This window comes from Protopterus annectens, chromosome 3.part0, assembly GCF_019279795.1.
Source record: "Protopterus annectens isolate FY-2018-M chromosome 3.part0, PAN1.0, whole genome shotgun sequence".
NCBI lineage: Eukaryota > Metazoa > Chordata > Ceratodontiformes > Protopteridae > Protopterus > Protopterus annectens.
In genome coordinates this window covers 1,600,204,816-1,600,220,163 of record NC_056731.1, presented here as the reverse complement: position 1 = coordinate 1,600,220,163, position 15,348 = coordinate 1,600,204,816, and the positions used below count along the sequence as shown (strand labels likewise).

General features: G+C 38.0%; 1 protein-coding gene across 2 annotated transcripts in view; it reads right to left on the bottom strand.

Moving 5' to 3' along the window:
• The window catches only part of POP1 (POP1 homolog, ribonuclease P/MRP subunit), a 1,346,230-nt gene that overhangs the window by 116,805 nt on the left and 1,214,077 nt on the right, over positions 1 to 15,348 (bottom strand). For both annotated transcript variants that reach the window (XM_044065635.1, XM_044065636.1), the window contains exon 13: positions 12,664 to 12,855. In XM_044065635.1, the coding sequence (XP_043921570.1) occupies positions 12,664 to 12,855 (192 nt within the window). The remainder of the gene's footprint in view (positions 1 to 12,663; positions 12,856 to 15,348) is intronic.

Below are 15,348 nucleotides of genomic sequence, written 5' to 3'. Positions count from 1 at the left end.
GTCTGAGCCAGGAGTACCTGCGTAAAACAGAAGCAGATGTGGCTGATCTGGCTGAGGCTTCAGCAGCATCGTAGCTGCATTTTATGGAATGTCAGGCTACCTGTGCTGCTAAGGAAAGCTTAGAGGCAACTTGGGGCTTTGTAGGTGATTCAGGCATAGAAGAGACCAATGTAGATGTGTGGGAAATTATATACTTTACCATGTGTATCTGGTAATTAACTGCCCTGAAGTTTCATAGGTTCAGATGTAAGTACTAGGCTATCTGCCCGAGGGCATCTATAAGCCTAGCCAGAATGTGTTGGCTTTCGCCGCCCCCTTAGATTAGCTCCCTGTGCCTCGGTGCAGCAGAGCCATTAGTTCCCTGTGCCTCTGTCCAGCAGAGCCACTGTAGTGATCCCCGAGGTAAATTTTCTGTTTCCCATCCACTCGTTTAGGTTTCTCTTGAAGAGTGTTAGTGAGGGGCTCTGCCTAATGTAGATTGGAATCCTGATCCAAAGCATGGTGAGCCTCTGGAGCAGGAATCTATCCCTCCAGCACGTCCTATTTACCATTGTGGTGAGGTTTAGATCCCTAGAGCATGTGGCTCTTGGGGATTTTTTATTTATTTTTTTTTTGTGGCGCATGTCCATCAATTCTGGGTTGGACATGGCCTTGCATGTCAGGCAAAGATCACCTCTGAGTAAGCGGTATGCAACAGAGTACAGCTGGAGTTTCTTCAGTCGGTCTGCAGAAGGCATATGTTTGAGGCCAGTAATCCTCTTGGTGAGGTACTTCTGTGGTCTTTCCAGCTGTTGCAGGTGTCTTGTAAGGTACATCCCAAATGGGGCATTGTACTCTATGATTGGTCTGATGAGTAATGAGTAGAGGGGCACATCAAGGTGGAGGAAGTGTAGATCTTTTTTCCCCAGTCTGTCCATCACCTTAGTGCCCTTATCAGATGGCAGCAGGGAAGAGGTGGGGATCTGCCTGAACTGATTGTCTGGTGCCACCACAATGACAGCTGGGTCAGCCATGGGTAGCTTGATGAGGTACTTGTGATCATCAGGGACTTTATAGAACCTATCTGGCCTTTTTTGGGCCAGAGGTTGGGATTCAAGGGTCATGGAGGCAGAAACAAAGGCATCTAGGTAAGCTGGAATCACAGTGGGAATAGCAGAGGGAGACTCCATCTGGAGAAGCTCAAAGTATCTTTTTTGTACATCAGTCATTTGGGTGGAGTCACACACAAAGTATTTTCTCATTCTGGAGATAGTCTCCCAAAAGGCGATATCTTCTGGTGGGGAGTCTCTTTCCAAGGAGTCTTTATCTGGAGAACAGTACTCCAGGGGGGAGGCCAGCTGAGAGGTATAAGTGAAAGACTCATCAGAGAAAGAAGAAGGGTCTTCCTCCTGAGTCTAAGGAAGAGGAATATAACTGGCAAAAGCAAGCCTGGGACTAAGGGTAGACAGAGCAGGAGTATGTGAGGCTGTGGGCCTCAGGGCCATAAAAGCCTGAACAAGGGACTGGGAAAACATTTCCCAGTCTGGCTGGTCTTCCACTGGTCCAGACAAATACTTGTTTTTTCTTGAGAGAAGGAGTCTTGGGAATAGTTTGAGAGGTCATAGGCCTAGTGTCAGGCATCAGGCCTGGGGTTCAGGTGCCCTGTTCGGAAACTGAAGGCGGCCCTCTGGGCAAGCCGAGTTCCCACTCAACATTAGTGGAGACTGAAGTCGCAGAAACCTCTGCGGACGTGTCAACTGGAGATTCTAGGGCGGCTTCCAACATGGTACCCAAAGTCACCAGTTCTTCCAGACATCCCTCAGCCTCTAGACCAATAGATGGCGGGACATTCAACGTTGGAGGCCCAGCAGCAGGCCTTAAAACCTTGGCCTTCTTTTTATGTGGTTCCACCTCAATGGCTGGCTCAGGATCCATACCAGGGGCCAGGCATGTTAGTCGTCGGCTTTCAACAAACAACTTAAGGGCTGCCAGATGGCTGCACAAGGTCATAGGGACAAACGACTGGCAGATTTTAAAGGTCATATGGATGTGGGACGGGCCTAAGCAGAGTTTGAGAGTATCTGTGTGGAATTTGTCGACTGCACTTACATTCCCCCTTCCTAGATGACATTGGCTATTAAAAGACAAATGGCAATTTAAGCTCTAGCAAAAATAAAGAAGATTTCCCCAATGGGATACTTATCTTTAATGTCTTACATAACGCAAAGCAGAACTAACAAGATGATGTTTGAATGCGGCAGAGAAGTTCGGAGGTCTGTACATGTGGACGTCACATTTATGGCCTACATATCATATCCCACACACCAGACAGCAACCAGGCTTAAGCTTTGGTAGATGAGCTGGATGCTCGGGTCGCCAGAGGCAGAGGATCCCGCATGTAAGAATACTGTAACATGAGAACAGAAGGACATGGGCATATTTCCTTACCCCATGAGAATTGTGCAGTCTCGCACAAATGTTGACCATCTGTGTAGCTGACTATATTTTGTTGGCTAAACAGATGTCAACCAGAGTTAGGGTCGACAAATTTCATTCTACCCACACATATATGTGTGTATGTGTATATGTGTGTGTGTGTGTGTATATATATATATATATATATATATATATATATATATATATATATATATATATATATATATATATATATATACACACACACAATATACTTGCATGTGTGTGTGTGAATATATATATATATATATATATATATATATATATATATATATATATATATATATATATATATAGCATAATTTTGCTTGGTCAAAAGCCTGTATACTCAAATGTTATTTTCGCAAGATGAAAATAACAAAAACTGAAATCCTGACCTGTGCGGATCCGTAACCCCTTTTTCCTACAGGTTGAAGACCAAATGGAGTAAACTATTTCAGATCAAACAATAGTAATATTTTTCTTAGTTACTGTCATGCAATATACATATGTTTTCTTTTTAAAACAATGCCCTGGCCACACACCTTCAACTCCACAGAAGTCACTCTGGGTTTAAATTTCAAATACTTGATCACATAGACCTCAATGAACTTGAAGGAGACATCCCAAATACTTTAGAAAAACAAGAACTTATGTGGCAACTAAGGCTGAGCTATTTTAGAAAGCCTGGACTAAACTATTATTGCTCACTGAAAAGGTACTAGAGCTATGAAAGTTGCCCCATTGTTTACAAGACTGAAGTTGTGAACTTTATTGATTTGCAATTATCAACAATTTTATTATTAACTTTGTAACTGTAATTTTAAAATGTAATATTATGGTAGTGTCTTGTTAATTATTAATTTTGTTTTAGCGGATACATTTGTAAATAAATATTTATTATTTATAATTTTTTTTAAATATTTAAATGTTTATTCTAATTATACCTTCATTTTTTTACTATTACTAGCATAAGGGCACATTCATAAGACACTTTCTCATATTTTTTATAACTAGGACTTTTTATTACCATAGAACCACATTAGAGCAGTAGTTGCATAACTTTTTAGTGTAAACAGGAACAGCTTTAATAACTACACTCATAAGCAAGGGGATGAATGTTACTTATTTTAGATGGCTCTGAAAAATTAACTTCTGAATATCTTAAATGGTAGACTAATGTTAATTTTTTTCTTTTTCAAATTTTGGTTTAACAAACAGCAGAGCCAGATTCCGTATAGCACATGTATAATTTGTATAGCACATGTATAATTTTCGTGACAGTTTACCCTTTTTTAGGTTGTAACTTTTTAATGCACAGTGTTTGAGCTTAGCTAGACAGTAAACAGATGCTGAGTATTAGGGGCAGATATACTACAATGTTTATATAGGCTCCAATATTATAACATTCATAAATTTTAAATGAGGTCCTGTTTACACATTTTTTCTAGCGTTTGCAGACCAGAACAAATATCACTACTGTGAGCATGAGTAACTGTTTTTGCTAGATTTTTCATATGTATTTTTGATAGATTTCTGCGTGTATTTTATTTTAAAATTCTTTAACAGACATCATTTGAGATGAATAGACTTGCGTACATATATAAATTCTCAAGAGTTTGGTAGTTTTTTGTTTTATTTAGGATTTGTTTTTTGCACCACATTTTCTTAAATAATACATATTGTTTTCAGCCCAACAAAATGTAGTATTATGTATTGTTAATTTTTTTTTCTTTATTGATACTACAAGGAAATACTTTCAAGAAGTTTTAGCAATTATTAATGTCTATTTTGTAATTTTTAGTTTAACTTTTAGTTTAGTTTAACATATCTTGGATTCACAGAGCTTGAAGTAGGGCAGCACTGTGTCGAATATCACACTAGTGTATGGAGGAAGGGGTATTTAGCAAGTAAACATGCTAATTGTCTTTTATAATACAGTTACTCTTGTAAACCACTCATAGGATCATAGGAAGTTACTAGGCTATTGGCCCTGAGGCCCTTACAAGCGTAGTGAAGAATTTAGCCCATGTTCGACAAGTCAGGACCCAATGCCCCTGCCCAGCAGGGACACAGGTGGAATCCCAGAGGTGCATTTTCTGTTCCTCATCTAGTTATCCAGGTTGCACTTAAAAAGGGTTAATGAGGTAGTCTGCTTGACGTGGAGAGAGAGTCTATTCCATACAACTCTCATACTTCTAAACAGGTATATAAATGGAATGGTAAATGTCTACACTTTATTCTGGTTTTTCAACTACTATTTGGACCATTTGTTTGGGTGTTTTTAATACATTCGATTCAACTTGAACCAGCTTGTGCTTCCCTGCTTTCATTAGTAGATTTATCTTTGTAAAGTTTTAAAGAAAGTACTTCTACCAGCTGTTATTAGGTTGGATATTCACAGTATGTTTTTTATTAGGTACCTGAACTCTAGGGAATCTTAGATCTTCCACTCAGAGAAGTTTCCTCATTATTTGTTTTTGGACCCAGTATACTGACGTACTGGATTTGTGAGACTTCGAAGGACACCACAGAGACTGTTTGTTTCAGCTGTGTACTGTAGGAACAGTGTGTTTCTCTCCATCATTGGCTCCCTGTGCTGTAGTGGCTTTTCCATACATCATTCATATCATGGAAAACAGCAGGTTAAGAGACTTGTTATTGGTACCATCCTGGGAAGAAACTGAAGCAAATCAGATTCAGACTGATACTAACAGGGGTGAAGGAAGAATTAACTCAGGTAATGAAAATTCAGAGATTTTCTCAAAACTAGAGCAGCAGTTAAAACACATGAAAGGGCTTTATTGCAAACATATTTACTTGCGACAAAGCTTGGATAAGAAAAGGCTGCCTAGGGGGTTGACACACAACAATAATATGGAAGATTCACTACTGAAAAAATGGAATGACATCTTGGAAGACGCCAGCTACAAACCAATTTATCTACTTCTGAAAAACAACTTGACTGCACAGGAAGCAGCTATCACAGAACTGAAAGCAACGTTTGAGAATGAGAACCACTACAACCTTGAGGCATAATTCAAAGTTCTGAAAGAGAGAGTGAAAGGATATGAGAAATCCATAAAGAAATGTAAAATTACTAAGATGAAGAGAGATCAGTAGGACAAGGAGGACCCCAAAAGGCTTACCAATGCAAAAAATAGGAAGAGGAGAACCAACAACAGACAGGGTTCTATTATAGGAATTACAACAGGGGTAATACAAGGAATTACCACCAAAGCTGTAGACCTCGATGGGATTTTCGTAATGCAGATCACAGCACAGAAACGGATAGGGGCACTGCACAAGAACACGAAGCCCACACCATCACTCCTGCCCACCAGCATACCTCAGAGACCCAGTGGGGAACAGGTGGATTTGGATCAGAACAAAGACCAAAGCCACAGAATGGACAAAAATCGCCAGAGGGATCTAATGGAAGAATGGCAGAAACGAAAGAACAACCAAGACCACAGACAATTCAGCTACCTCAAACAGCAGCAGCACTACTACCAAAACCTACATTATCAGGAAGAACTTTTTCAGCAGAACAGACACCAACCACCATAGCAATACCAGTACCAAGACCAGTGCCAGAGTCCCAAGGCCGGTCCCTCTTACCAGAGTCCCAACAAGGAATACTACTATTACAATCCATCGAGGTTCCAGAGGGCACAAGAGGAATTTCAGCACTCTCAAACTCCATCTGGGAATCCCCAAGGCAATAGGAAGACCAAACAGTGGTCTGGTGTGAGGGAAATGAGGTACCTGGGCAATCCAAACTACATCCCAGATACCACAGTCAGATAGAAGAACCAGCCACAGTACTAATTTACCACCTAATTTGAAAATACTCCAAAAAACAACTGTCTGACAATAAAAAAGTGTACTTCCTAAAGGGCTTATGTACCCAACTGCAGACGTGATGCAGTCCAGGTACTCATAGACCTCAAGAGTTATGTGAGAAAATTTAATTTAAAAGTACAATTCCACGGCAAAGCTAAGAATTGTGAAAATAAACCCACTGATGAGATGATAAAGAGACCCAGGAGCTACTACCCTCCCTTGCACCAAATGCTAGCTGCATTTGAAATAAAACGTGAAATAGACATTAGAAAATTTCTACAGAAACCACCAAAGAAAAGGTACTTTAACTTCACACATGAAGAGAGAAAAACATTAATTGAACTGGGGTGTGCTAAGTCTAGATGCATAATGAAGGCTGACAACGGTTAGGGGGATATTAGTGACTGATACTGTAAATTACAATCTGAGAATAGAAGACATGCTGAATGACACAAATTTTTATGAGAATTATACTTTTATAGAATAAAAAGAGCATACAGAGACTGGAATACCAACCTTGCGGCATTATATGAAGAAGGTCTGATTACAGGGAACCCGTACATTTATGGACCCCATGCCCCCATTTGCCAAAGTTTTTTGGAATACCAAAACCTCATAAAAATAGATAGCCCACCACACATGCTAGCTGGTGGCAAACGAGGATCCCTTAGAGAAGCAGCGGCCATATACCTACATTATGTATTGAAACCCCTACTGAGAAAAACAGATCATATATAAAAGATTCTACAGACTTTTTGAGAAAAATAGGAAACGGTGAAGCAGACAGCATCTTGCCAACAATCGATACACATGTCATTATATACTGTGCTTCCTCACAATTACAGCATAAAAGCAGCTGTGGATTCTTTTAAAAGACACCTTAATGATACTGAAGCACAGTTAGAAAAGTTAAGTAAGCTCATTAATTTTCTACTGGACTTTAATTTCTTTACCTTCAATGGAAAATATTACAAGCAAAAGACTGGAATAGCTATGGGAGCGAAAATGGTTCCCAGCATAGCCAACATAGCCCTGGGCAAGTGAGAAGAGGATATTGTGTTCACTAACAGAAATTTCATGCAGCAAGACATGCGTAAATGGGCGTGCCTTCACTGAAGGTTGGGCGTCGAGCTGGCACCTCGGCGTTTCATAAAAATCTACTGCCAATCATTAGCGGACCGGAGTTCTGCTGTGGCGACACCTTACCGGGAAAAGCCGAAAGACAAACAACAACAACATCTCATGTTATCTTCATCTCAATGCAATATTTTTATTGTACAGAAAGCTAACACTTTACAGCAAGAAGCGTTTATCAGGTACCGCAATCTAGCTACTATTTTCCTGTGTTTCACCACCTCCACAGCTCCAGCTCAACCATATTTTTAGACATGCTAATTTCAAACATTAACAGCAGAATTTCCACTGATCTTTACCAAAAAACAACAAACGTGAACCTCTTACTCCACAGTAAAAGTCTGTATCCTACCAAGACAAAATATAACGTGGTTAGGTCCCAGGAATATAAGTTAACTAGTATTACCACAAACATGGAACCTTTTCTGAGAAACCTTAATGATTTGAAAAATTATTTCTTAGCAAGGGGGTAGGAAAACTAAATGTTAAGAAACATTGTTGAACCAATCACCAAATTTAAAAATACACACTGGAAGAATTTTTGAGAAATTTGTGGACAATAAATTAAAAGACAGCTGCATACTGACATATACTATGGATTTTCATTGTATCAAGAACATTATCAAGGAGAACTGGGCCATAATAACAGAAAGCCCTTATCTTGTAGACAGGGTGAAGCCCCCACTTTTGTATATAGGAACGCTAGAAATATTAAGAGCTTTGTAAAAGGAAAACTGTTAATTTGCGCCTACATTCAAGATGGACTCTTTTTACTGTCCATATTTAAAGAAACTTATTAATACTAATGCAGGCGGAAACCGCAACTCTACACAAGTTGTTTACAGGGCTAGTTGCAATGGATGTGATGCATTTTATGTGGGAAAGACTATTAATAAAATGAAACAAAGGATTTCAGTTCATCTATCTGAGATCTGGTCTAACTGTAGAAACAATGTTCTGGCCAGGCACCTTCAACTCCACAGAGGACACACTGGGTTTAAATTTCAAACTGAACTTGATGGAGACATCCCACAATATTTTAGAAAAACATAAACTTGTGTGGCATCTAAGGCTGAACTCTCTTGGAAAACCTGGACTAACTATTATTGCTCACTGAAAAGTACTGCTGACTGAAAAGTGTACAAGAGCTCAGAAAGCTACCCCATTGTTTACAAGACTGAAGGTGTGAAGTTTACTTCTTTGCAGTTATTAACAATTTTATTAACTATTAACTTTATACAATTTTACATTTTAATATTATGACAGTGTCTTAATTATTAATTTTGTTTTAGCAGATACATTTGTATATAAATATTTATCTTTTTATAACAATTTTTTAAATGTTTATTCTAATAATATCTTCATTTTTTAATAGTACTACCATAATGGCACATTCATAAGACACTTTCTCATGTTTCTTATAACTAGGACTTTTGATTACCAGAGAACCACATTAGAGTAGTAGTTGCACATTTCACAGATGTCATGACATTTTATTAATTCTTGTTTATAACTGTTTAGTGCAAACAGTAACAGCTTTAATAGCTACATTCATATTAGCAAAGGGCTGAATGCTACTTATTTTAGCTGACTCCGATAGACTAACATCTGAATATCTTAAACAGTAGACTGTTTTTTTTTTTTTTTTTTTTTTTGTTTTAACAAAAAGCAGAGATAGACTCAGTATTGCACATGCATGACTTTTCTGGCAGTTTTGCCTTTTTAGGTTGTAACTTTTTAATGGACAGTGTTTGAGCTTAATTAGACACATATTGAGTATTAGGGGAAGTTATACTACATGTTTATACTGGCTCCAATATTATAACATTCATAAATTATAAACAGGTCTTGTTTACACATTTTTTTCTATGGTTTGCAGACCTGAGCGAATATCACTGCTGTGAGCATGAGTGACTGTTTTTTCCCCTAGATTTTTCAAATATATTTTTTGATAGATTAGGAGTGCATTTTATTTTAAAATTCCTTAATAGATTTATCATTTGAGATGAATATACTTATGTACACACACACACACATATATATATATATATATATATATATATACACACACACACATATATATATATATATATATATACACACACACACACACACACACATATATATATATATATATATATATATATATATATTCATATTCTCAAACGTTTGGTAGTTTTTGGTACATTTTCTCAAATAATATGTATTGTTTTTTAGCTGAACAAAATGTAGTATTATGTGTTATTTAACTTGTAATTTTTAGTTGCTTTTCCCACTTGACAAACAAACCTGAAGAACTTCTAATAGACGAAAGCGAGCTATGTTAAAAATTTTTCTGAATGTTGGTAGAAAAGATTTTTAAGGAATTTTGAAGACATATGTTAACCTTTTATTTTGTGATATTACAATGAAATGCTTTCATGAAGTTTTAGCAATTGTTAATCTGCATTTTGTCATTTTTAGTTTAACTTTTAGTTTAGTTTAACATATCTTGGAATCACAGATCCTGAAGTAGGGCATCAATGTGTCTAATATCACACTAGTGTATGGTTGAAGGGGTATTTAGCAAGTAAACATGCTAATTGTCTTTTACAAAAAAGCTGCCCTAGTAAACCACTCTCCATGCTTTTAAAACATGTATATAAATAGAATGGCGAATTTCTACACTTTATTCTGTTTTTTTTTTTAACTACTACTTGGATGGCTTGATTGTGTACTTTATTTTAATAAAGAAGATTCGACTTGAACCAGTTTGTGCTTCCCTACTTTCATTAGTGGATTTATGCTTAGGAAAGTTTTACAGAAAGTATTTCTAGCATCGGTTACTAGGTTGGATATTCACAGTATGTTTTTTAATTAGGTGCATGAACTCTAGGGAATCTTAGATCTTCCACTCAGAGAAGCCTCCTCATTATTTGTTTTTGGACACAGTATTTTGACATACTGGGTTTGTGAGACTTCGAGGGACACCACAGAGACTGCTTCTTTTTAACAATTTTAATTCACCCCAACATCATAAAACTGATCAATTGTTGCCCTCCCTTAAACTTAACTCCTTTGCCTTAACATTATTTAGCATGTACTGTTCTTGCAAACTTCATTTATTTCTAAGAAATTTGCTCCTTTTCTTTTCTAAAGCTCCCATCTGCATCTCTTACCTACTTACTTTATAATACTCCATAATTCTGTTACAGTTGCTTTAAATTTTCATTTTTAGCTATTGTGTTTTGCCAGGCAACAGCATTAAACTTTGTAAAGCCTTACCATGTCTAGGCAATTCAGATCCTACACCCCAGATAAAAAAAATCACTTCCTTAGTTATAACCATTTGTTCCCCCAACATCTCCAACATTCCCAAAAATGTATTACCAATCACCTCTCTCTCTTCTCCATCACAACTCCAGCATTTGCCATCTACCTGAGAGAAAAATCCTCTGAAGACTACTTGGAAGTATAGAAATATCTATGTAAAAATTCCTATGAAAAAATCCTAAACCTCCTGTACTTTGTTGCATATTTGGGAGCCTTACAGATGTCTTCGCGCTGCTCCTTTGAAAATTAACTTATCATTCTTGTTTATCAATCTTTTCTACCCTCCTCTGATTGACTTGTATAAGTTGTGTAGTCTTTATACACCCTACTAATTATCCCCTTTTAAACGGCAGCTTCTGTTCTAGACTAGACTAGAAACTCTGCCACAGATAGTTTTTTTTTTTTTTTTTTTTACTTTGCACATCCCTACTCCTTTCTTTTGGCCTGTACTCAAATCCCTAGTTGGGAATGCAGTCTAATCTGCAATTCAAACATCTGCTTAGCCTCAACAGCAACCAAACAGGAAAGCAGGATATGCAGGAAAAAACAATAGCCAAACGATCCACCAGCAGCAATTTATTTAAAAAGAACTCTGACGTCTCGGCCACAGCCTTCAAGGAGTCCTGCTTAGCCTCATCCTACTGCAGTACCTTGGTTCCTTTGATAATTTCCTCCAGTAAATTCAAGCTTCTGCTTGCCTTTCTTCTATACCCCTACTTGCAGTCATCCCTATTGGTAAAATTTTCTTTCTCCATTTCCATGTTGGCTTAGTTCTTAGAATACATGTTGCTACTTTATTAATATTATAATTTATTAATATAATATTATTATAGCTTGTATGGCTGTGATTCTCCTTAACAACCCTCATACAAATCCTGTTCCCTCTATTTCTGAAACTCCCCAGCTTTGCATGTTCTGCACATGTCTCCATGGGTTTTCTCTTTGCACCCCATTTTCCTCTACATACACAAAACATACTGGTTTGGCTAAACTATAATTAATACATGCTGTATTATTACCCTTTCCTCTGTGGTCTAGATCGTTGCTGAAAAGAGGTTAATGTGAGACTAGTTCACTTATCCAGCTATAAAAAGCACCAAGTACACAATGTGAATTTTTGAACTGTCAATCACAGGCTGCATAAAGCAGGTAAAGACTAAACTTCTTGAAGAGATTCCCTTGTAAATTTCTAAACTCCGCGGAAATGCACTATATGTCTGCTGCACAAGTCTCTGAGATGAAGTTTTCCATGCATGGAAACAGCAACACATTACATGACTGACAGCAATAATTTCTGGTCAGAATTCCAGGTGAACTAGCAATAACTTCTGGTCAGAATTCCAGGTGAACTACAAGGGGATGGACTACATTTGCCTTCTGAGACTAATAAACACTGCCAGGCATGACTTCAATAATGTTAAAAAGGTAGCTAATTTTGTTAGAAAATCTCACACAATTTTCAAAATGAGACATGCTAAAGGTCTTTTAACCTAGTGAAAATTTTGTGAAATTTGTCAGTGTACTCTACAAAGTCTCTGTTGCAGAAACTTGAAATGACCTACTTTTAAGTAAAAAGAATGACATACTGAAAAAGACTAGCAAAACTGGTCACCTGTCACCTTACCATTTTTCTTCTGTAGTGGAGTAGTGCCCCATGTTTCTGTCAAGATAATCAACATCAGTTTTGGGGATGATGCAAATGCTGCACTTCATGTTAAGTTACTCCAAATGACCAGTCTTAAAAATTTGTTCTTATTTTTGTTTCAACAAGACACTTTTAGGAAACCTGACTGCTACAATTTCTAGCAACTCTACCAACCCTTACACTGCTAACAAAATCCTACATTTCTAACAGGACAAGCAGATAAAATAAATGTTACCTCTATCTTGCACATGCCATACATGTGTTAGGTGTAGAAATTTAAAGTGAGTACTTACAAAAGGAATCCAGAAGGCCATGCCCCAACCCTTTGGAAGCAAGACGTCCCAGCCACTACCCCATCCTGTCTGCATGTCACCAGTACGTTTTCCTGACTGCTGAATCATCAAAATGGGAATTTTTGATTCATGTGGGCCCAGCTGTAGTTGAGAGCCAGGAACCAGCAGCTTACTTCTCATTCTATTTAATTCCTAGACAAAACAAACAAATACAGTTAATTTTCTGAGAAATAAAATCTGTAACAATTTTTAAACATGTATCCAGTCACAAATGGGCATTTACAGGCTCGGTGACTTTTCACTGACAAGTATCCATTGTAATAGAAGATGCTAGAATAGGAAACAGCATTAATGCTGGGAAAGAAAAAACAAAAATGAAATAAAGTTAATGCAGAGGAACACAGCTCTAAGCTGTTAATGAGCTGCTTCTTGTGCCCAGGTTACAGGGTTCAACTCCTTCCACTTTTCATTTCCTGCTGTGCAACTTTGAGTAAGTCACATCACCAGACAGTGCTCCTGGGTTACCCTTGAAAAGTCACAGTTGTGCCCAGTGGGGTAACCCTACCCTTCCACCCTTCTAAATAAGTAGTAGGCTAAATGCCCTGGTGGGTCATTTTAAACCTAGCCAATTACCCCATGTGAGAATCAAACCCTGTACCTTGTGTCTGTAAGATAAACACCTTAAGCATTATGCCAACCTTCCACCTCCGTCAACAAATAGATAAAAAAAAAAAAAAAGAAAAAGAAAAATTATTATACCACAACAGTCCAGGTGGAAAGCAATCCTAAGAGCCTTACAGTTTACGGGTCACAACTTGAGGTGAATGCTTTCCAGTTCTCAAAAGTGTGTGTTTATTACTTTACACTGCACCGCCTAATAAGGCAAATACCAGCTAGACTCCAGTAACCTAAAAAGACAGTTACACTCCCATTCTGTTGGAAACTTCAGACCCTATTTTTTACAAGCATCTTTCAGAACATGACCTGCGTGAAGAACACTAACTTTTCAAGAGCGATAAGCTCTTAGTTTGTCCTAATTTGTATAGACACTGAATATAATGGGCATAAAGTGGACAATATATTTAAAAATAAGCTTTTCTTAAAACTGGCATCTGACACTGGTGCCATCAATTGTTACCCATTTATCTATGAATGGCCCCTCCTTGATGGATTAATGACAGAGTCTATCCTCTGTACAAATCAAACTATCTGAGCATATGATCAGTATTTGTATACACTGTGACATCACCAACATAATAAAGCTTATTATCTGAGCTTACAATTTACTTCAGCCACTAACAAGGAACATTTCTGAAAATCCGGAAAATCAATCAAAATATGTCATCCACATGGCTAATAGTAATAAATAAGAATGTGACTGCCTGGCTTCTGCAGGACTCCTGTAGGACAGCTGCATGAAGGTGCTTACAAGAGCAGGGAAGAGCAGGAAAGCAAATGTGACACATTAAGGAAGATCCTCTCATTTATCACAGCATAGAGGTACTTACAGGAGGGTAACCGACACAGAAAGCAAGCTCCTCTCACTATTCAACTGATAAGGTAAAAAGGTATTTCTTAAATCCAACATTAGGGTGAAGGGGCATTAATGAGTCCTGTAGCTGGGTTAAATCTCAAGCAGTAAACCATCACAGAAGAGGCCAGAGGATAGTTCAGGAAAAAGAAGTTATGTACTTACCATAACATTCCATGTGAGTTGTTTATCTCGCCTTTATTCTCACTGATGGGTTCGGAACCGATCCTCGGCTCTGGCACGGCTGATAGCAAAGCTCAAGGTTTGCCAGTAGCTTGAGACCAAGCCCCTTCTCCCACAATGCACTGCTGGATTTACCTCAGATCTTGTTTGCTGCGAGTATATATATACCCTTTTATTTATTTCTACAAGGAAGCACTTCCTGAAGGGGAAGAAGTAGTACTGAATAACCAGGATGGTACTAGCCTCTAAGTCAACTGTCAGCCAGGAGGGGGAAGGAGGGAGGGATGTGAGAATAAAGGCAAGATAAACAACTCACATGGAACGTTATGGTAAGTACATAACTTCTTTATGTGAAGTTGTTAAATCTCGCGGTTTATTCTCACTGATGGGTAGCGTCCCTAGCACCCTCAATCTTGGGTGGCTCATGGAAGTATGTTTTTCAGTACCGTGGAACCAAAGGAAGACCTGTCCCTGGAAGCCTTATCTACTTTGTAATGTGTGATAAAGGTATGAGGCTTAGACCAAGTGGCTGCAGCACAAATATTGTCAAGGGGCAATTTAACTTTAAAGGCAGAAGACGTAGAAACGGTTCTGCTAGAATGAGCCTTAGGTTTGTGTGTCAATGGCATGCTTGAATTCGCATAAACAAAGAATATACAATCTGATAACCATTTAGATAGGGTTGTTTTAGCCACTGGATTACCTTTTCTGGCCTCCGAAAAGGATACAAAAAGTTGATCTGATTTTCTAATATCCTTAGTTCTGTCAAGATAAAATCTGAGCTGTCTGTGTACATCAAGTTTGTGCAGCATGTATTCCAATTTGTTAGAGTGGTTGGGAAAAAAGACTGGCAACTCAATGACCTAACCTGAATTTGGATTCAGAACAGACTTTAGGCAAAAAGGAGGGGTTTGTTCTGAGAGATACTCTATCAGCATGGAAAATCATGTAAGGAGGCCTGACAGATAATG